This window comes from Octopus sinensis, linkage group LG14 (assembly GCF_006345805.1).
Source record: "Octopus sinensis linkage group LG14, ASM634580v1, whole genome shotgun sequence".
NCBI lineage: Eukaryota > Metazoa > Mollusca > Cephalopoda > Octopoda > Octopodidae > Octopus > Octopus sinensis.
The window spans coordinates 790,699-815,698 of NC_043010.1; the positions used below are offsets into that span (position 1 = coordinate 790,699).

The 25,000-nt window shown below is 39.6% G+C and overlaps 1 protein-coding gene across 2 annotated transcripts in view; it reads left to right on the plus strand.

The window, feature by feature from the left end:
- LOC118765869 (protocadherin-19-like) overlaps positions 1 to 13,505 on the plus strand; it is a 103,328-nt gene extending 89,823 nt beyond the window's left edge. The window contains exons 3-4 of one of the 2 annotated variants that reach the window (XR_005001766.1): positions 659 to 2,021; positions 13,495 to 13,505. Coding sequence is in view for 1 of the 2 variants with exons in the window: in XM_036508562.1 (XP_036364455.1) it covers positions 659 to 784 (126 nt within the window). In the remaining variant the exon portion in view is untranslated. Of the gene's footprint in view, positions 1 to 658; positions 2,311 to 13,494 lie in introns of those variants that run through there. The other variant, XM_036508562.1, reaches the window with a different exon arrangement.
- The last annotated feature ends 11,495 nt before the right edge of the window (positions 13,506 to 25,000 follow it).

Here is a 25,000-nt window from a genome sequence, read left to right on the forward strand (position 1 = left end):
ACTGTGAACATTGCTAAGGAAAATATCTTGCAGCAACTTGTCTAATGAGAGATATTATCGATTTGCACAACCGTTTGACTAGAGAAGGTAGAAGTATGTAAAGATTATCTTACATAACTACTAGGAACACGCGTATTAAATGCATTCACAATATCAACATTTTTTGTCTCTATTTTGATACGTACATACATACATGCATGCATATATACATATATACATATATACATACATATGTACATACATATAAACACACACACATATATATATGTTTAGATATCTGTATATATATGTATATGCATATATAGATACACATGCATATACATTTACAAGTACACACAAGTGGGTGTGTGTGTATGTATATATATATATATATATATAGTTAATCCAAACATGAAAGCGCAAAAAACACAACAACGCGAGGACGTGGAACGAATATTGTATTATTGGACGCTCAGGAAAGAAGGAAAGAAGGAGGGTTTAACGTTTCGAGCGGAGCTCTTCGTCGGAAACATAGGAGAAGGAAAGATCCAGAGAAGGGAAGACAGAGGGAAAAAAAATCGCCAACGGTACACACGCGGTCACACACACACACACACACACACACAGAAATCTATAATTGAATAAATATATTTTTTACTTTCTTTGTCTTTATTTTCAGGGTCAGTTGCCATCCAGTATTGCGTGCACAGACAAACCAAAACCAACACCTCGCAGTCGAAGGGTTGACCTCAAATCTCCTGTAAATAATTCAATGACGCAAACAGCACAGCAGTGTCAAACTTAGATGCCGGACCAAATTTTCAAAGACTCAGTCTTCGAGAAACACGATTCCAATCATATAAAATATAAAAAACAAAATCCATTCAGAAACATGCCACGAGACAACAGAAAGGGATGGCACGAAAGACACCGAACGTTTGGCTATGAGAACAATGCATGTATATGCTTTTATCTGCGACGTCTGAAACACTATAACGATCTCAAGGAACTCGTTAAATTCAGTTTCGTTATAACAAAATGATTATCATGTTATTATGTAAGTTGCGGTAGAAGTAATTTCAGCAGATAATTTTCTATTTCGTTAATCTTATAATCCCAAATTGTAAAACTGACTACTCAGGATTCTTGGCATGACTCAGTTACGTCGTAACTCTCAGACCTAACAATAATCGTTTCTCATTTAACTCTTTGACTGTCCAAAGCATTTTTATAAGTTTGTCCTAAACGTCCGTGCTTGTTTCCTGACTTTTAGTTTGCTCTTGTTTCATATGTTCTGCGTAATATAAAACTTTACTTTCATAAGTCTCGAGTTATCCTGTTAGATGAAAAGAAACTGGGAATGTGTATCATATATGATGCATAGACACCAAGGAAATATATTCTGTATATCACATGTAATATACAGGACAGGCAAAGAGTTTAACACAATGCCAGCAAATTTGAGAGCAGAGTTTAGTCAGTATCATCGACTCCAGTACTTTACTGGTGCTTTGTCGTACGGACCAAATTGCAGTGTTGACTTCGATTGAAGAGCTAGAACAATTACTGCAAGGCATTTTCTCAACGCTCTAACGATCCAGCCAGGCTGCCGCTGTTGAGAGAATATATTATTTGGAGACACCATCTGCATGAGAAACAATAATCGAATTACTGTTCACACATTTAACGTGGAGAGCATTAAGGCCTAACTAGATATAAAACATATCGCAGATCAACAATTAGCCTAAGATTATTATTACTTTTGGTGATAATTGCGGATTATATATTTCAGTTCTAGTCTCACCTCATCAATTAAGCATAGACTTCAGCATAATTACTACTTGGGGTTCATTATAAAGTCCTTGAGCAATTTCAGATTTGCATAATTTTCGTTTTATATTCGGTAAAATTCACCCCCGAAAAGGATAAAGAAACGCGTTATAACGTTTAAAATAAATTTTAATTATAGAAATCTTGATGCTTCTGAGATTCTTAGAATACGGTTTTTGATGTTGATTTTCAGTTATATATAGTCACAGAGAGTTACTCTGGTTTCCAGGTCATCGATGGAACGATGCTTAATTGAATAAACTGAAATGTATAAATCTCCTTATAAAACAGTTAAAATAGTTATTAGCTATGTAAAAATAGTAATTAGCACATCACTAAGGTTTTTGATTGCTGACGATGAAGGATACACCAAGCTTCAAAATGTTCATTTGAGATTAAAATCTAAAATTGCCCAAGTACCATAGTTGATGGAATTATGACGAACTTTCTCTAAAACAAAAACAAAAAAAGAATAGCAAGAGTTTCAAAGAAACCATCCCACATCTTACATGCAAAATTGGGCCTCCCCTAAGCTAATTTTCTCCCTGACGCTCACTACTACAAGTTAATTTTAATGCAGATGGTCTCTTCTACCTAGCGTGACTTCATAATAATAATAATATTTACTTTTTACATACAGTAAGGTACTTATGTAATGCTTTGCAATGTACTGCAAGATCACTTTAAATATTACAATAGTACGTGCTTTAATGAACTAAAAACTACTTTTCTTGAATCTTCGTTGCTGAAATTGGGTTGTGTCAATATACCCGTGTGTCTTTTACGCTATCAAATACAGTATATATATATATATATATATACATAATGACTTTGTGTTACGGTGAAAGAATCACAAAACAAAGACCAAATCAAACCGGAGTTATCGACATATATGCTTGAACATAAAATGACAATAATCTTAGTCGCGGACTAATTATTCGCATTATTATTTCTTTGTTAACTTTTTAATGTTTTCTGAAATAAATATTTTAACCTCTAGCATGTTTAAATGATTAAATAATAATTTTGTAAGATCTAATTGTACTCGATCCAGTGAATAGGATCCCTCATATTCGTTGTGTCTATACATTTTGAACGTGTGCAAGTGAGTAGACTTGTTATTGATAGATTCATCGTTTACTTAATAGGCGATATATGTAGACACGTACATAGATACATGATGCAAATAGATGCCTGAGATTCTTTTGTGAATAGATGAACACTCTTGGATGTAATGCGTCGACAGCTCAACCAACGGATCAACTCAAGCAACGGATCAACTCAACCACACATTTACAACTACCGGGAACTCTCTGAACTTATGTTGCTTTGTTAGAGGCCGGCTTGAACTCTCTTAAGAAGAACTTAAATTAAAATCATCCATCCGACCGTCCGCCCATCCGTCCGTCCATCCATACATCATATAAACATAGTGTCGACGTCTGTCATGCTTACAGAAGATGTGGGTTCGATTCTCGCGGGCAGCCTTCGAATTTTTCCCTCCACAGAGATTTTTAGCCTAATATCTACGTGCTACTATTTATAGCTTTATGCTGCCGTACAGTGGGACTGAACCCAGGATTACGTGGTTGCAAAGTGAATACATGTATGCGGATGTAACTGTTTGTATATGTATGTGCATGTATGTGTGTGTTTGTGTATGTATATGTGTGAGCGTGTGCGTCATTGTGTGCATGTGTGTGTGATTGTGTGCATGGCTTAGTGGTCAGGGTAATCAGCTCACGATGGCAGAGGTAGATGGTAGAATTGAAGTGCTCGATAAAATACCTTGTGGTGTGTGTTGCGTGTGCATATGTGTATATGTTGTGTGATTGCACGTGTGTGTGTTGTGTATGGATGTGTGTGTGTATATGTGTGTGTTGTGTGTGCATATGTGTGTGTGTTGTGTGTGTTTGTGTGTATTCTGCTAACTCTGTTGCCTTTTAAATATCAGACATGAAATTCACTTCGATGTGTGTTCGTTTTTCTCTTCGTTATTTTCGTCATGTAACAATTTGTTCAGAAAAAAAAAAAAAAAATATATATATATATATATATACAATTACCACAGACGACTCAGAAACAGTAGAAAGCCAGACTAAGTCCTTTTTTTTTTTTTAGTATTTCTATTTTCTAGCATTTAGTTAACATCCCTTGGAAGATCGGAACTGAAATCCTGCCTGTGACAACATCAATTTCCTTGTTTTATTTCAATACCGATAAAATATCTATCAAATACTGTTCCCAATATCGATTTAGTTGAATGTATAGTTGCCCCCTCTCCACAGACACACACGTACTAGAAACGTCTCTCTCGGTGTAAGAAATCAATAAGACGGCCATATGCTTATTGACTTCAATATTTCTACCCACCCGCTTCTCCGCCGGTTTTATCATCTGAACGATACATGTTGGACAGGAAATGTTATTGGTTTTGGAGAAAATCCCGAGATTATTTCGAAGCTTTAGATTAGGTTTCATTGGTTGTTTTCTAAATTCTAAATTTTCTGGTGTCAGATTTTAGCGAAAAATCTACGTTAAATTTCTGTGAAGGTTTGCCAGTCATTGGTATCATCTTTTTTTTCCCCCCCTTTTTAATGCAATCTAATATCTTTTTGTATAATGGCTGCTCTGACTCAGATATGTAAGCAGTTCTTTAACATGGGATGTATTTCTGGTTAGTGTCGATGACTCTTCAGAGCTGAAGTAGATTTTAATCTTCTCAGAGGGTTCTAGTTTCTGGGATGACGTTTTGTCAATGATATAGATCAGTAGTTTTAAACTATTTTTTGCCTTTCGTTCCTTTTGATTTCCTATTTTATCTTACTGGACCTCCATTGCCAGTCAATGTTTTAAAAGAGTCCTGTTATATTTTTAATATCAAATATTATTAGGAATTGCACAACAAAACTGTAAAAATATTTTTTCTATTGTAGATGTGTAAGCAATGTATTGCACATGAATCTTAACAACAAAATCTCATATGGACCCCACAAGGGTCATACGAACCCCAGTTGAGAACCGCTGTTATAGATGTATGGCTTCCTTGAGAATCCTTTGTGGGTTTTTGTGCCGATGACTGTTGCAAACTTCACTTTTATCAGAATTTTCAAGGGCAAGAGAACGCTGTTGTGAGACATATGCAGACAAATATCTGAAAGATTTGTCTAATGGGAAGGAATAGTGGGAGTCAGAGATGTACTTGTATCCTTGAACTTTCTTATTGCTCTGGGCTTCATCATCGTCATCAATCCCTAGAAATTACTTGTGCCCTAGGATTCGTAGACCTGATCATCCAGTTTCTATGGCGTATGTCACCGGGATCGTGGATGCGCAATGGCCCAGTGGTTAGGGCAGCGGACTCGCGGTCGTAGGATCGCGGTTTCGATTCCCAGACCGGGCGTTGTTGTGAATGTTTATTGAGTGAAAACACCTAAAGCTCCACGAGGCTCCGGCAGGGGGGGGGGGTGATCCCTGCTGAACTCTTTCACCACAACTTTCTCTCACTCTTTCTTCTGTTGGCTTACTCGCTTAGCCAGCGGGGTGGCGTCATTGAAGGCTAAAACAATGCGAAGCGCATTGTGACCAGCGATGTGTAGCAACATCTGATGGGCTGGTCGGTCACGTGATCACGTGATCACGTGATGTCACCAGGATCACAACATTCTCCATGCAGGGGACGTCAGTTGGTCGAAGGGTTATTCATTTAGAGCGGAGTGGACAACAGCGATGTGAGACGAAATGCTTTGCTCAAGAACACAACGTACCGCCCGGCCTGGCAATCGAAACAACAATCTTGCGATCGCTAGTGCAGCATCCCAACCAATAAGCCACTCGCTTTATCACTCTGGCTTTGGGGAATTTAAAATAAGAACAAAAAGAGGTCAACTATTGATTTTGCTCGACAATCATGGATAGAGATAAATAGGCATTTCCAAACGCCAATAGATTTCGAACCAGCAAAGCGGATAATCAATGGAACAATAAATCAAATAATAAAACATACTAAAAACAGCGAGACCCAACTTTTTGGTAGTCGAATGTTCTAGATGAGGGGAACGATTAATCCAAAATTAGGGCCGTGATAACATAAAATCTGATGTCCGTTATCAGATCTCTCCTGATTTATTAGTAACTATAAACATTAAATGAACGAATACTAAGCGATGATGTGTGTTTGAGAAGAAGAGCGTCGAACAAAATACCACCAATATTTGTTTCAGTAAATGTTTTCATTGAATAACTTAATAAATACGAAGAAGGTTGATGGTAGGATTGGAGTACCCGAGAAAATACTCTGTGGTACTCGGCTACCTCCGCTTATATTATGAGCTCAAATTCCACCTAGGTCTAGTTTCACTTTCATCCTTCCAATACCGATGACACTGGCGATTGATGTACTTGCCTGAAGCCCGGATGACGGTGCTCCAGTATGACCACAATCCCAAGACTGATAGTAGTAAAAGAATAAGAAAAAATTTTGTTTTTTTTTCCATATTTTGTACTTGTTTCAGTCATTATACTGCGGCCATGCTGGGGCACCGCGTAAACGTATTTAAGTCGAACAAATCGACTTCAGTACTTTTGGGTTTTTTTCACTTTTATCTGGTATTTATTTTATCGATTGCCAAGCAGTAGAGTGGACAAAACCACATTAACCCCCACCCCAACACACACACACACACACACACATGTGTAAGCGATGGTCTGCCACGCAGTTTCCGTTTTCTAAATTCACTGATAAGGCATTGGTCAGCCTGAGTAGAAAACTAGAAAAAACACCTATGGTACAACGCTGTGGAACTGAACCCGAAACCCCATCTCTATGAGAGATATGTATGCACGTGTGCGCGTTGGTGTATTTGCATGATTGTATAGCGCAGGCGTGACCAGGTAGTGAAGAAGTTTGCCTCAGAATCATGAGACTCTGGTTCGATCTCATACCGTTGCAACTTAGCTAAGTGTCTTTTGCCATTGCATTGAGCAAACCAGCATTGTAGTTTGTCAGAAACTTGTGGAATCATTTTGGTTGGGTTGCACCTATAATTCATACTGTGTCATGTTGATTTTGCCTCAGAATTACATTAAGGGCCCACATAAGGGCTCACATAAGCAATAATTCAATTGTAATTTGGTTGTCGGAACAACTAGAATAGTCATCGTCGAAACCAAAGGAGGATCCCACCCTATGAATGTGTCTGTGGTGCATGTAAGTATGAATGTAAATGTGTATGTTTGCGCGTGTATGTACATGTGTGTGAGCACCAATCATCTACAAACTGCGGTCAGCATGATTTTCTGAATGGTACGCTGACAAAAATTTCCTTGAGTTTTTTTTAACGGTGCGCTCCACCAGATGACGATAATTGATGTTTAGTGCGGCCCGCCTGATGATGATCCATATCTAATGCAGCTCGTCTGATGATGATCCATATCTAATGCAGCTCGTCTGATGATGATCCATATCTAATGCGGCTCGCCTGATGATGATCCATATCTAATGCGGTCCGCCTGATGATCCATGCCTAATGCAGCCCGCCTGATGATGATCCATATCTAATGCAGCCCGCCTGATGATGATCCATATCTAATGCAGCCCGCCTGATGATGATCCATATCTAATGCAGCCCGCCTGATGATGATCCATATCTAATGCAGCCCGCCTGATGATGATCCATATCTAATGCAGCCCGCCTGATGACGATCCATATCTAATGCAGCCCGCCTGATGATGATCCATATCTAATGCGGCTCGCCTGATGATGATCCATATCTAATGCAGCCCGCTGATGATGATCCATATCTAATGCAGCTCGTCTGATGACGATCCATATCTAATGCAGCCCGCTGATGATGATCCATATCTAATGCAGCCCGCCTGATGATGATCCATATCTAATGCAGCTCGTCTGATGATGATCCATATCTAATGCAGCCCGCCTGATGATGATCCATATCTAATGCAGCCCGCCTGATGATGATCCATATCTAATGCAGCCCGCCTGATGATGATCCATATCTATGCAGCCCGCCTGATGATGATCCATATCTAATGCAGCCCGCCTGATGATGATCCATATCTAATGCGGCTCGCCTGATGATGATCCATATCTAATGCAGCCCGCCTGATGATGATCCATATCTAATGCAGCTCGTCTGATGACGATCCATATCTAATGCAGCCCGCCTGATGATGATCCATATCTAATGCAGCCCGCCTGATGATGATCCATATCTAATGCAGCTCGTCTGATGATGATCCATATCTAATGCAGCCCGCCTGATGATGATCCATATCTAATGCAGCCCGCCTGATGATGATCCATATCTAATGCAGCCCGCCTGATGATGATCCATATCTAATGCAGCCCGCCTGATGATGATCCATATCTAATGCAGCCCGCCTGATGATGATCCATATCTAATGCAGCCCGCCTGATGATGATCCATATCTAATGCAGCCCGCCTGATGATGATCCATATCTAATGCAGCCCGCCTGATGATGATCCATATCTAATGCAGCCCGCCTGATGATGATCCATATCTAATGCAGCCCGCCTGATGATGATCCATATCTAATGCAGCTCGTCTGATGATGATCCATATCTAATGTAGCCCGCCTGATGATGATCCATATCTAATGCAGCCCGCCTGATGATGATCTATATCTAATGCAGCTCGTCTGATGATGATCCATATCTAATGCAGCCCGCCTGATGATGATCCATATCTAATGCAGCCCGCCTGATGATGATCCATATCTAATGCGGCTCGCCTGATGATGATCCATATCTAATGCAGCCCGCCTGATGATGATCCATATCTAATGCAGCTCGTCTGATGATGATCCATATCTAATGCAGCCCGCCTGATGATGATCCATATCTAATGCAGCTCGCCTGATGATGATCCATATCTAATGCGGCTCGCCTGATGATGACCCATATCTAATGCGGTCCGCCTGATGATCCATGCCTAATGCAGCCCGCCTGATGATGATCCATATCTAATGCAGCTCTCCTGATGATGACCCATGTAAAATACGGCCCGCTTGATGATGATCCATGCCTAATAATGAACCATGTCTAATGCGGCCTGTTTCTCGGAAAAAGGTTGTCCATGTTTGGTATACACATTTTCTCGTGTGTGTATGTGTGTATGCACCATTTCCTCTGTATAGATGTGTGTTTCAATGAGCGTGGGGTGGGTGTATGTGCTCGTTTGCATGTGTGTGTGTGTGAGTGTGTGCGTGTGTGTGTGTGTGTGTGAGTGCGTAAATTTATGTGTATGTGTGTACGTGCGTGTTTATTTATGTATGCGTGTTGTTTTGTCTTTTCCCACAATTGTGTTACGCACGTTTTCAATGAATAGGGGGGGTGTTATACATACCATTACACTGTACAAGAACAACATTCTGAGTGTCTGGTACTGCCATCTATCCAGAACCCCGGAGGAATCACGCGCAAGAACAAAACTGCACCTCCAAAACAACAACAGCAACAATAACAACAACACAAAGAACAAGAAGACTAGTAACAACAACAATGCCAAAAGCACCAACGGAATTAATACCAAAAACAACTGTAAAACCAATACCATCCAGTTCCAACGCTCAAAGCACCACCAACCACCACCAACACCACCGCGAACAGCAACAACAACAACAGTAACATCAATAACAGTAACAACGACACCGAAATAATATCAACATCACCAACATCAATATCACCACGACCACCACCAGCGACTACAAAAACACCACCGTCTGCACCACTACCACCACCCTTAACAAGAACAACAACACTAATTAGAACAATGCCGCCACCACTAACAGCAAGAACAAAAGTACCCTCAACCACCACCACCACCACCACCTCAACCACCACCAAACTACCACCACCACTACCACCACCTCCACCACCACCAAACTACCTCCACCACCACCACCTCCAAACTACCTCCACCACCACCACCACCACCACCACCACCTCCACCACCACCACCACCACCTCCACCACCACCACCACCAAACTACCACCAAAGTCGGTCTCTCCTCCGTATTCGTCTCCCTGTTTATCCCTCTCCGGGCCCCAAAGACGCCATCTTTTCCAGTGTGAGGTTTCTAGTGTCATGCCAACGGCTTGAAACAAGGAGCTAATTAACGAGCAGAACTTACTAATTAATTTGGCTCACGAGTGGACAGCAGACGTGGTGGTGATGGTGGTGGTATGGTAGTAGCACTGGTGGTTGTAGTAGTAGTAGTAGTAGCAGTAGTAGTAGTTGTAGTATTGGTGGTTGTGGCAGTAGTGGTCATAGTGATGGTGGTGGTGGCAGTAGAGGTGGTAGCGATGGTAGCAGTGGCGGTGGTAGTGGTGGTAGTGATGGCGGCGGTAATAGAAGTAGCAGCGGCTGCAACAGCAGCAGCAGCAGCATTAGTAGTAGTAGTAATACTAGTAGTAGTAGTAGTAGTAGTAGTAGTAGTGGTGGTGGTGGTGGTGTAAGTGATGGTAGTTGCAGTAGTACTAGTTGTAGTGGTGTTAGTGGAGGAGACGGTGGTGTGATGGTAATAGTGATAGTGGTGGTAGTGATGAGGATGGCTTTGGTGGTAGTAATGGTGGCAGTGATGATGATGATGATGATGAGGAGGAGGAGGAGAAGAAAAGGAGTACGATGATGATGATGATATGTTGGCTATGGAGTTGTAGTTTTAGTGTTATTGCTTTTGTTGGTGAAGATAATGAAGAGTGGTAACTTTTTCTGGTGAGTGTTAGTAGTAGTAGTAGTAGTAGTAGTAGTAGTAGTAGTAGTAGTGGTGGTGGTGGTGGTAGAGGTGGTGTAGTGACAGTTCAACACTGGTGAGGATGTTTGTGTACGAGTGTGAATGAGACACAGATAGAGAGACTGAGAGTGATTGAGAGACCAAGAGGCAGCGACTGAAAGAGAGAGAACAGGTGAGATCAGTAAAAGAGTGTTATATGCACTCTTAATCATGTCGCCGATGTTTTTTTTTTAACACCAGGTCAGCCGCCACAACCGAATAGATTTCCAATGCACGTGGGAATCAAAAGCACGTTATCCAAGATTATCCAAAAGTTACCCAAATGATCCTAGCGTGTGATGTAACCTGAAGGGTTTCGATACAATTTCTTACAAATCGAGCGGCCACGTAGAAAAGACATGGGCAACCTTTTTCTCGAGAAGTGGACCGCAAGAAAGATGGTTCCTCATCAGGTTGGCCGACCTACTACTAAAAACTTCTAGGAGATTTTTCGTTGGCGTACAATTCCATAAGTCTTGCGGGCCGTAGTTTGCCCATGCAGACGGTGAAAAATATATTGATTTCAAATTTTGGCTCAAAGCCAGCAATTACAGGAGAGGGCATGAGGTCATAAATCGATAACATTGACACTCGGTTCGCAATCATGAGGTAGTGAGTTCGATTCCCGGACCGAGCTGTGTGTTGTGTTCTTGAGTTAGTTATTTCATGTTGCTCCAGTTGACTCTGCTGTAGAAATGAGTTGCGACGTCACAGGTGCCAACCTGTATCGACCTTTGCCTTTCCTTTGAAGAGAGGAGGCTGGTATGTATGGGCGATTACTGATCTTCCATAATCAACCTTGCCCAAACTTGTGCTTCGGAGAGTAACTTTCTAGGTGCAATCCCATGGTCATTCATGACCGAGTGTGTGTGTGTGGGTCTTTAACCTTTAGTGCTCAACTGGTACTTATTTTATCAATCCCGAAAGGATAAAAGGCAAATTCGATTTCAGCCGAATTTGAACTCATAGTGTAAAGACGGACGAAATACCTATTTCTTTACTACCCACAATGGGATAAACATAGAGGGTACAAACAAGGACAGACAGACGGATTGAGTCGATTATATCGTCCCCAGTGCGTAACTGGTACTTAATTTATCGACGCCGGAAGGATGAAAAGCAAAGTCGACCAAGGCGGAATTTGAACTCAGAACGTAATGTCAGACGAAATACCGCTAAGCATTTCGCCCGGCGTGCTAACGTTTCTGCCAGCTCGCCGCCTTAGAAAAGTGGCTATAATAGAAGACGTTAAGCGGTAAACTGGCGGAATCGTTACCGCACCGGGCAAAAATGCATAATGGCATTTCGCTTGTCTTTTACGTTCTGAGTTCAACTTCTGCTGAGGTCCACTTTATCTTTCATCCCTTCAAGGTCGATAAAGTAAGAACCAGTTGTGCAATGGAATCGATTTAATCAACTTAGCTCCTCCTTCGAAATTGCTGGCTTTGTGCCAAAATTTGAAGCCTATATTAAAAGGAGTGAGTGTATGTATGTGTGCGTGCAAGTGTGTGTGCCTTTGCGTTTTTTGTGTAGTGTTTGTGGTAGAATATGAACTAGGTACGTTGTTTTAGAGTTAATAGTCCAATTCTGCGATGGTTTAGGTTAATAACTTTATAACCAACAAGAATTCTGTAAAGAGCACAGTTACTCTTTTACTCTTTTACTTGTTTCAGTCATTTGACTGTGGCCATACTGGAGCACCGCCTTTAGTCTAGCAAATCGACCCCAGGACTTATTCTTTATAAGCCTAGTACTTACTTTATTGGTCGTGTTTGCCGAACCGCTAAGTTACGGGGACGTAAACACACCAGCATCGGTTGTCAAGCGATGTGGGGGGGGGGCGAACACAGATACACAAACATATACACACACATACATATATATACATATACACAACGGGCTTCTTTCAGTTTCCGCCAACCAAATCCACCCACAAGGCTTTGGTCGGTACGAGGCTAAAGTAGAAGACACTTGCCCAAGCTGCCACGCAGTGGGACTGAACCCGGAACCATGTGGTTCGTAAGCAAGCTACTTACCACACAGCCACTGTCCAATTTAAGTTGGGAGACAAGACCCAACACTTCCTCAACAGCAGAGAAAGTATGCTTCGTCCTCACATCTTCCCCATCTCCCCATCCCCCCTACCATCCTGCATCTTACGCAACCACATTGCGTTAGCTGTTATTCCCCGTTTATTGTTACTCTGTTGCGTGTGTATATCTATGTATGTATATTTATATACACCCTGAACCACGCTAATTGCTTATGACTGAAATTTAGGATTTCTTGGTTTTCCGAGAATCGATTTTGATCAAACTTTCCCCAGCTGCTTTGCACACTATGGCAACACCATTCTTATGTTTTCACTATTCCGTGTAACGTCCTTTCTTTTTCATTTCAGATTCTTAACTTTTTAGGGTGAACCACGCTAATTTCTTTTGAATGAAAATAGCCCACCTTGACATGGTTTTTCGGAAAATTAAGGGTAATTACACATATTAAGCATATATTGGGTATATATTTAACAGAAAACCATAATAATATTCATTATGTCAATAACATTTATTGACATAATGAATTAGCCACATGAACGCCATTTCGACAGATAACTTAAAAAACCCTATTAGTCATGGAATCTATCAATTTCTTAATAGTGACAGGTTGGAACGCCTCTGCCGCAGCTTTGATGGTCGCCCATAATACATCTTTCGACGTAAGTTGGCGTCCATCAGCATAAACATATTGTTAAATGATGGACCAAAGATTTTCGATAAGGTTGATGATCCGGGATGCTAACGGTCACACCATCGACCTTTCACCTTGTATGACGCAAGACCCTAGGAATGTTTGGGTGGTCCTATCAGAGTAGGAAGGAGCGTTGTCATGCATGCATACGAGATTCTTTAGAAGTGACAACAATATGTCATCTAGTCAGGGATCCTAGACCTCCTTCAAGAGATTGCAGTAGGCAGCTACGGTCACTAACTTCTTCAGGCACCCTGACTAGACCAACAAGTCTATCCCCAACAATACCGACCCAAAACATGACTCCTCCACCCTGTTGGTGACGCTCATATCCAAAATAAACCCAACCGTCAGGTTCGTCAAGGGTCGTCCTGGTTTCATCAGTGAACAGAACACAACTCATGTCTAACGTCATGTACTTTTGGGCCCATTGAAGCCTCAAACTCTTGTAAAGAGGGAATTTCAGGGGTTCTCGCACGGAAGCCATGGTCCCGAGGATGCGATTTCTGGTGGTTTTCGGTACATGAGGAAGTCCGGAGACGTTGAAAATGGCTTTGCTTGTTTGTCTAGGTTTCCCACGTAACTTGCGTTCAATATTCCTTAAATCCCTAGCTGTAGTCTTGGAGGTCCCACAATTGGATCGTTTCTTCCTTGGCGCTCATGTGGCTAAATAATTCATTATGTCGATAAATGTTATATTATTATGGTTTTCTGTTAAATATATTCTCAATGTGTGCTTAATGTGTACCATTACCCTTCATTTCCTGAAAAAAACAAATGTCTAGATGGGCTATTTTCATTCAAAAGAAATTAGCGTGGTTCACCCTAAAAAGTTAAGAATCTGAAATAAAAAAGAAAGGACGTTACACAGAATAGTAAAAACATAACAATGGTGTTGCCATTGTGTGCAAACCAGCTGGGAAAAGTTTTATCAAAATCAATTCAAAGCAAACTGAGAAATCCTAAATTTCCTTTCTAAGCTATTAGCATGGTTCTGAGTGTATACAGGTGTGTGTGTGTGTGTGTGTGTGTGTGTACCTTTATTGAAGCTGCAAAATTATCACAAAAACTATTACTCAGGGTTTCACGTTCCCGTTCGTCGGACAGTTGTAATCAAAACTATATATATATATACACACATACTACTTTATGAAAGCCGAAAAAATTTCGCAAGCTGTTACCTAGAGTTTCATGTGACCACCATCAGACACATGTGATAATAAAGACTTGTAAAGAAATATGATAATTGTGAATATATTGCGATTCTTCTTTTCGATTTTAATTTTAAAAAAACATCTTATTCTACGTTTTGGTATTCGAGTACTATCCCCCCCACTTGTTTTGCACCTATTGTGTGTGTGTGCGCGCGTGTGCGTGTGTTGTAGAAGATATTTGTCCAAGGTGTCATGCAATGGGACTGAACCCATGACCATGTGGTTGAGAAGCAAACTTATTACTGTACTGCCACACCAGGGTTTTTTACAATGTGTTGTTGGTTTTTGCAATGTGTTCGTCTCTGACTATGATTTCCAACAAACTGCTTTTGCCACTCTTTCATACTTTTATGCATTCATAATGTTTTAATTTGTGTATAGCTTATTTGAGTCCTTTTTGTGTCCGGAGAGAGAGATTGGGAACAGAATACACACATACCTAGTTGTTTTTCATGTCTATTACTATAATTAGTCAATTAGTTAACCATTTGTGGAGGTGCAATGGCCCAGTGGTTAGGGCAGCGAACTCGCGGTCGGAGAATCGCGGTTTCGATTCCCAGATCGGGTGCTGTGTGTGTTTATTGAGCGAAAACACCTAAGAGCTCCACGAAGCTCCGGCAGGGGGTGGTGGCGACCCCTGTTGTACTCTTTCGCCACAACTTTCTCTCACTCTCTCTTCCTGTTTCTTGAGTAACGCTGCAATGGACTGGCATCCCGTCCAGCTGTGGGGGGGTGGGACACATACGCTATAGAACCCAGGAAACCTGGTCCATGAAAAGGCTTGAAAAGGGCGACGTTTATCGTTTTAGTTAACCATTTAACGAGTTAACTCATCGGTTATTAATCGTCCGGTCAGCCAACCAACTGCGTTTGTCAAAGTTCTTTCGTCGCTATTCGTGACTTCCTCAATAACATGACCTCTCTACTCCAAGTCAGTTTTACGTCTATTGTTGAGTACTGAGTTATTCCTTTTTGAGCATCTAAGAAAAATAAAAGCAATACAGAAGCTAAAGCCACACAACATCCTGAAAATGGGACTGAGATAGCCTGGAAACGTAGATAAGAGGAATTCGGAAAATTTGTTGCTGAAAAAAAAGCTGTAACGGTCTGATAATGGGAATTCGAGGAAAAGTTGATGATAATGAAAACAGGAGATTAAATTAGATGCAAGGATTCCAGTACATGTTTAGAAAAAAACCCATTCCCCGTAAAGATTTAACTCAGAAGAGGCTATACGAGGGCAAAACTAACTCTAATGCATCGCAGTCCGACGGTGGCTTAGCTAGTCGAAACTTCACACACGCACGCACGCACGCACACATATGCACACACTCACACACGCACATACACAAACACGCATACACACACACACATACACACACTCACATACACACATACACACACACGCAGGCACACACACACACGCACACACTCACACACACACACACGCACACACTCACACACACACATGCAGGCACACACGCACGCACACACGCACGCACACACACACACATACATACATATACCATAATATTTACATTATAATATATATATATATATATATATATATATATATATATATATATAAACGGCAAAATGTCTGTCTGTGTGTGTGTCCTTTATACAAATCCACACTTTTTCAGTTAGAGAGCTCGCACTTTCTATGGTCATTCAAAACCGTCCAAGGATCGTCGTGCACATCTTTACATTTCCCCAGTCCCCCCGAAAAGCTAATAAAAAATCAATAGAAGTGACTTTTTTGTGAATTTTCTATCCAAAACCCAATCAAAATGCCCGAAACTCGATAAACCAATTGAATGCCAGCTAGCTGTATGTGATTGGTCGGAGATTCGGACAGTACTCGCGTGTATGTGTGCACGCACACAGCTGTATAGACTTGCACTAGCACTGTGACCCGGCTGAATGCTTTAGCTTCGTTACTATAGCAACTGTCCGGATATTTATTGATCAGATCACGTACACATACTATTTCTATCATAATTTATACTTATATATAATACACAAATATACACACACAGAAGCATATATGGATATACATACATACACATGCTATTTACATTGTCATTCATATATATTTAACACACGCACATACACTCACACACATATAAATATACATACATACACACGCACACACACACACAGACACACACACACACATACTGAAATATGGAAAGTGTGAGGAGTTGGAGGAAGAGAACAAAACATTCACTGAGGAAACTAGGAAATATTATACATACATACAAACATACATACAAACACACACACCACACATATATATATATATACACACACACACACACACACACACATATATATATATATATATATTATATATATATATATATATTATATATATATATATATATATATATATATATATATATATATATATATATATATATATATATATACACACATATCTTTTAAAATTCCTTCATTGCATTTTCACAATACACATTACATTTAATAAATGTATTCGGTGACATAGAATTTCAAAGAACGTAGGATTTGATCTATTGCTGCCTTTTACTATTTCACTGCAAATATCTTCAATATATAATTAATATTGCATTATTTGGTAAACATCTGCCGATTCTATTTGAATAATTTTTACACCTGCTGTGATCTCTTCGGTTATTGTCGAAAAATGTAAGTTTTATTTTTAAAAAAAGACATTTTTTTCTCAAATTTTTATCATATTCTTAACTTTCTGTTTCCTTTATATTTTCAAAAGATATGTATTTTTTTTAAGTTTATTATTTATTTGTAGTTTATCTATTTATTTAGCTTACGAATTACCATCGTTCAGGAAATTTGAAAATATAATTTTTAAACAGAATCAGAAGCGCACAAACATGTTAACTGCATTGTAGTTCAGTTCACCAAACATGTTATACTGATTTCTTGGTTAAATTGTAACTATTATCTTGATATTGTTTTTGTTGTTATGGTTGTTGTTGTTGTTATTGTTGTTTGTTCCCGCATTTGATTGTGTGAGTGTGTGGTGTGAGTGTCTGTGTATGTATATAAATGTAAGAATTTAGTAACTCAGAGAACGTGAAATAATTCTGTTTTGGAACGGTGAATCTTGAAGCATATAAAGCTATAAACAACAGTGTATGAATGAATATTGGATTAAAATACCTTGGCAACATTCAGCATTTTCTCTCCAAATGTTTTTTTTTACCCAACCTTTACTTGTTATTATTTATAGTTTTACCAAGACGGTGAGCTTAATGGTATTTCGCCCGTCTTAACGTTCTGAGTTCAATTCCTGCTTCTCAACCACGCAGCCATGTTTGCAATGGGTTAGGTTAACTAACGTATAAAATGAGTTACCTCCATTTATGGGCATATTATGTCTAGGACTGTATTAATCAAGATGATATTTCATTTTATGACGTTAGGCTGTGGTTTTAGTGACATTTGACTGTTTTTCTTAGCAAGTCGAGCAACTACTGGTTCGAATACAACGAATTTTGATTACCTGTTTAGCTCTAAGTCAAACCTAGCTGAACCAACATTTAATCGAAAGTATTCTAGAAAAGAATCGCGACCCAGGGGTAGACCAAGAGGTAGATGATTGGATAATATCTATAGTCTTTACATTATTTACATTCGACGGATATTTGTCGAATGCAAATAATATAAATAATGTACATAATTCCTCATCTCTTAAATATAGAACTGTATCTATAGTCTTTGTTGGCCAGGCTTGGGATTCTAGCTGGAAAGTCTAATATCGGTTGCTTATAATGGTGCCCTATAGAGAAGGTGGCTGGGAACTCTTCCCCACGGCTCCCCAAGGAATAGTTGGCGGAAAAGAGGGACGGATGGAAATTGTAGCTGTGATACCACGTATTTTATTCAAACATCGTGTACCCGAGACCATATCTAATGTATTATTCTTTCCTTTAAGACAGTAAGGTGTCGCGGTTTGGAGAATATTTGACAGGTATTTTTAGCAGGTCACTCAGGCATGTAAAGATTCCCTTATGTATGTAGTGGAGAGAAGGGAGTTGTTCAAATTGTTATTATGGAAAGATTTGGTGTAATGGTACTGAAGCCTACCTACAAATAATGTGTAGCAGATTCGAAATCGGAACGCTGGACAATCGTGCGGTTGCCACGCTGAGATCATTATAATCTGATCAGCCGATCAACTGATCAATCAGCGTCAAACAATCACGGGATTCATCTTCCTGGAACCTTCTCATGAGTCTCATAAAAAGTGGTTAGTTTTGGTGCTAAATTCATAAGGCCGAGACAGTTGCTTTAACTACTCCCTTCTCAGATTTTTCACTTCCCAGCCACGCAGATTGAAGGTACAGATTGGCCATCATGAATTTAGCACAATATTTCCCCCGTTGTGATGTCCTAGTCACAGATCTATACATACCAGTTATTTTGTCATTGACTCCAGAGTTTGTCTCACCTATTGTGTACAAATTGTTGCTTTTATTTTTCATCCAAATACCAACACAGAAAACGTTATGTACAGTAAATAAAGCATCTGTTAAAATGTTCGTGTGTGTTGTTTATCATTTTACACGCAGCCAACAACCAAACCCAACCACGCGACAAATGTATATATTAGAAAGGCGGTGAGCTGGCAGAAACGTTAGCACGCCGGACGAAATGCGTAGCCGTATTTCGTATGTCGTTACGTTCCGAGTTCAAATTCCGCCGAGGTCGACTTTGCCTTTCATCCTTTCGGGGTCGATAAATAAGTATCAGTTACGCACTGGGGTCGATGTAATCGACTTAATCCGTTTGTCTGTCCTTGTTTGTCCCCTCTGTGTTTAGCCCCTTGTGGGTAGTAAAGAAAAAAAATGTATATATTAGAAGCTTCTTCGAATTTAGTGAGACCGTTTTAGTAGTAGTTATCTACAAGTGTTATAAAGTTCTGGGATAATGTCCTAATTTAATCCCTCAACATTCGACATCCTTCTGATTATGTTTATGTAACTTGACTATAAAGCTGACACAAAATTTTCAAAAAGTATATAAAATTAACAGAATCGGTAAAGGTCAATAAAACGAGTACCACTGAAGTACTGCTTCGAAATAATTGACTATACTTCCTGCCCGCAAAATGTGTGGCCTTGTGCCAAAGTTATAAATCATTTCTTTTATTATTATCGTCTGCCATACAAACTTTATTATCACATATCAAACTTGTTCGCTCCTTTCTTGGCAACGACTAGCAGCAAGTATAAAGTGCTTCCAGTCGTGTGTGCCGAAACGTGTTGAGGCTTGTGAAAAAGGACCCAGGCAATGATAGATAATAGACATAATAAATAGACAATTCCAGGCATACAACTCTGCTCAGCACAGAGGAGCTAAACAGTTTAGCAATCGTACTCACGAAGAAGACAGTATAATTAAAAATAGAAACTTTTGCGATCCGCAGTCGTTCCAGTCATGACACCGCCACCTCGTTTAGCGCTTCGTTGAGCAGTTAGAAACTAGATAAGACTAATCAATTTCGATCCCTTTCATGTTTTCAATAGGCTCAGCCCTCGCTATCTAGAAGTTCTTTTACTTATACGTAGCTTGTTTGGTCCTGTCTTTCGAAGATGGATTGCTCCAGTATACGACGGCATGTGTTCAGAGATCAAAGTAAAAGGTCACTTATCTGAGCTATTTCGCATCACGTGCCCAGTCTGTCACGGATCTTCTCCACTTTTGTCTCTTCTGTATGATTTGGTACTCAAGAAATTGATGTAGGAGTTGTATAAATTGTGAGACTTTCAGATGAAACTGAGTCACAAGACAGTCGTATCAGCATATGCAGAATGTGTCACCGTCATCGCCATACAGCGGAGATGGAGATGACTGGTACTCTGCTGGTAGAGTGCCAAAGGGGAGGGGGAACATGCGTTAAACAAACAATTCGGCTCCAAGAGAGGCCGGGATCTGCGAGGTCTTCCGCTGGATCGAAAGTTCACCTAAGGTGATCGAATTCTCATCTGGAGAATATCTCCAGGTAGATAAAATATGAAGAAAGAAGTTGTGAGCCAAGCGGGTTGTTTGTGGGAAATTCGCTGGAAGGAAGCTTTCCTTAAAGTTCCTGCTGAAGTAGTTACCACCTACACCACATCGATGGAATACTACTTCCGAGTGCCGCATCTTATCCCAGGAAGCACTTGAATAAACTAAATGCGGCACAGCAGAGACACTTGCTCATTCTTCAAGTTGACCCTCCATCATTGACGATGTTGTGTCAGAATTTGGAGTTGATAAATCAAAGTACCAGTCAAATACTTGGGTCATTCGTATTGACTGACCCCTATCTCTGAATGTGTAACCTTGTTTCTAAAATCATTACAACGTCAAATAAAAAATACTTTGTGTTATTTGCTCTGGCTCTTTCTATTCTGAGTTCAAATCTAACCGAGGTCAACTTTACCTTTTATATTTCCGGAGTCGATAAAAATAAAGTTCCTGTATGAAGATCGATATGATCAACTGGTCCCTTCCCCACAAATTTTCTGAGCTTGTAGCTATTTTACAAATTATTAGACGATCAGTGGACTGGCAGAATTGTTAGGGCGTTGGACAAAATCCTTTGCTGTACTTCGTCCGATTTTTTTTTCCCTCTTGGGTTCGAATCACGCCGTGATTAACTTTATCTTTTATCCTTCGGGATCAATAAAATAAATGTACCAGTCATATACTGAGATCGATGGTAAGGACTAAGCTCCTTCTTCAATTCTTCTAGTCTTATTCCTGAATTATAAACTATTAATCTTTTGCTTCAAATTTTGGCACACCGACCCCGAAAGAATGCAAGGCAAAGCAATCTTCGTGGCATTTGTGTTCAGAACATAAAGAGCCGTAAGAAATGCTACTAAACGTTTTTGCCCGGCGCGATAATGATTCTGCCAGCTTGCTACTTTATTAGAAACCGATACAGTTCTGCTATTGATAACTGGGACTTTGGGTTCATTTATGTCACGTTCCTTGCAATAATATATGCAAATATATTCCATACTTTTCCAGTGAATGGTATGTGATATAGTCACGTAATGTAAAAATACATTTCATTTTATTTCTTTTCCTTCCAATTCTACTATTTATATTCTTTTCTACTCTAGGCACAAGACGCGGAATTTTGGGGAAGAGGACCAGTCTATTAGATGGTCCCAGTGCGCAACTGGTACTTAATTTATCGATCCCGAAAGGATGAATGGCAAAGTCGACCTCGGCGGAATTTGAACTCAGAACGTAGCGGCAGGCGAAATACGGCTACGCATTTCGCCCGGCGTGCTAACCACTCTGCCAGCTCGCCGCCTTATTCTACCATTTATAATAATGAAGGTGTTTGCAGGGAAACGGAAACTAGCAGCTACCTTGGCCAATTAAAACCACTGTATACATGCGAATGCTTAAATCTATAGTTAAGGCTCAATTACTCTGTTACAATTTTTTCTTTACCTTTTTTTTCTTTTTCCTTTTTTGGGGGCTTTGGTCAAGTAAGTGTTATTTCTTATTTACTTCGATCTAGAAATCAAAGGAAATCAGAACCATTCCCTTCAGACTTGGCTTTTGTAACCGGGACATCAATGTTTTGAAACTGACCTATTTCCCATTACATTTCAGACAAAGTCAGTGCTGAGTTGCTGTAGCAGAAATATCGTTATCGCAAATATTCTGTTCAATAGAACAGATTTGCTTGTCAGTTGCTTAACCTTAACTACTTGAGCATGTCCCTTAGTGGCTGCCAATATGTACATCTCTGATCATGAGGAGAGTACAGGGCGGAGCACCATGGTCATGTGTTGAGAGGGATTCTTTGGAGTTTGAATAAATGTAACAAAAGCAAAATTTGAAGAAAACATTAACCATTTTTCATACTTTCTAGGAGTAAGCAAATAGGAAATCACAGTTGCTACCCAAGGACAAAACTCATGTTTCACAATGTTATTAACACAGTTGTGCTACCGAAAACTGGGGCTTTGGGTTCCTTGTAATAATATATGCAAATATAAACCATACTTTTCCAATGATTGGCGGGATAAAGACACGCAAGGTAAAAATATCTTTTCGTATTTCCTTCTTTTTCTTCCAATTCTACCATTTATATTAATGAAGGTTTTTGCATGGAAACAGAAACGAGAGGTGTCAACTATTTTAGCCAATTAAAATCGCTGAATACATGTGAACGCTTAAATCTATATTTAAGGCTCAATTATCGAACCTGGCACTCTAATTAAATGAAGATCTGTTATAAATTCCTCACAGAGCAGTTAATCTCTTGTAGCAGGCTAATCCCATACGGAAACTAATTAGGAATCTATTTGCACTTGATATTCATCAAGAGCTGATTGAGTCCAGATAGGTAGGTTTTGCGAGTGAATGCATGAACGAAACTTGAATATGTGTGTGCGTGTGCATGCGTGTATACGAGTGTGTGTGTGTGTGTTTGTATGTATGTGCGCTTGCGTGTGCGTGTGTGGTGGGGTGTCTAGGAGGGAAGACTTGTGTGATTGCTATGGAGGATTTAATTAATGTCAGGGGTCATAATATTATAGGTTCGAGAAGGAACTGAAGATGTTTATAATCCTTGTTGTCATGGAAGAATTTCTGACAATTGAGTAATTTAAGGATCAACGATATTGATCAAGTATTACTGATACTTCTTATTGAACACTGTGGTTTAGAGAATGAATAATAATAATAATAATCCTTTCTACTATAGGCACAAGACTTGGAATTTGAGGGGAGGGTCTAGTCGATCCCATCAACCCCAGTGCTTGACCGGTACTTAATTTACCGACTCCGAAAGGATGAAAGGCAAAGTCGACCTCGGCTGAATTTGAACTCATGAATAATAATAATAATGATAATAATAATAATAATAATAATAATAATAATAATAATAATAATAATAATAATAATAATATAATAAGTGTTATGTACATTGTTTTGTCTTGGTATAAAGGATGGGCTGCAGCAAATATTCTGCTCAATACCACAGATTTGCTTGTCAGTTGTTTGACCTTAACCAGTTGAGCATGTTCCTTAGTGGCTGACGATATGTGCATCTCTGATCATGAGCAGAAGTAGTGGGGGAGCATAATAGCCATGTGTTGAGAGGGATTCTTTGGGGTTTGGATAATTCACCTCTGGAAACATGGGTGTTTCACTCAACATCCTTAAACAACCCTTATTCAGGGACCTTTTGTGCAGGATGGGTTACTCGACCAGAAGAAAATTCTAATTGGGCCCCACCTGCAAGGTCATGTGCTGTTTATCTTGATATGAGATCACCATGTTTCGCACATATGGTTGTGATGCATGTGCCTAGTGTACCTTTATCAGACGGGTAGTCATGATGGGTATACTGGGCTTCGTATATTTTACCCCAGTGTCACTTTGAGGACATGCACTACCTCTCACTCAATAATAATAATAATAATAATAATAATAATAATAATAATAATAATAATAATAATAATAATAAGAGCACTCAGAGAGCGCAAACCTCTGCCAAGGCAACGACAACGTCCTCTAAACTATTACCTGGAGAGGATTTTTTAAATGAGAATATCTGCAATTAACCCGACTGCTCTCACAAATGAGAATACTAAAAATGATCCCGACCGCTCTCAAAAATTAAGTAAAAAAAAAAAAAAGGAAAAATAATCCTGAATCCTTGTCCGGTACCTGATCAATGCCACTGGTAGTCATGGAGTGTAAAAGTTGGTGTGCGGGCCGTGTTTGTAATGCTGTGTGTCGTCTGCAGTGAGAACAGGGACAGTTTTCTCTGTGAAGGCCATTTTTAATCTATCCACTTACGACCATTAAGGCCTATAGTGAAACATTTATCTGTGCGTGAAAGAAAACGGAAAGGACTTGCATACAGTGCTGTTAACGGAGGTTTAACAACATCGTTGACACAAAAACGTGAGTCCAAGAAGTCAAACTTCCTTCAAGGCAGAGCTAGAAATGCAATTGTCAAGAAGGTAAGTAGGTAATAATAATTTGATCAAAACTAGTTAAAGGATACACATTTAAAAATGGATTTGTTTCATTGGTCCTTTCAAATAACGGTCTTGTTTATTTTATTTCATTGGTCCTTTCAAATAACGGCCATGTTTATTTTGTTTATCGCATGCTTAAGACCGTTATTTGAAAGGACCAATGAAACAAATCCATTTCTAAAGGTGTATCCTTTAACTAGTTTTCATCAAATTATTATTTCTGTTCCATTTTAACAAAACTGTCTGACGAACGGGAACGTGAAACTCTGAGTAACAGCTTTTGTTATATTTCTGCTGCTTTTAAATAAAGCATATACTCTACCTCTGGTATTTGAGTACTCTTTCTCCACCTTGTTTCACATTTATGTGCTTACTCCGGTATATATATATATATATATATTAA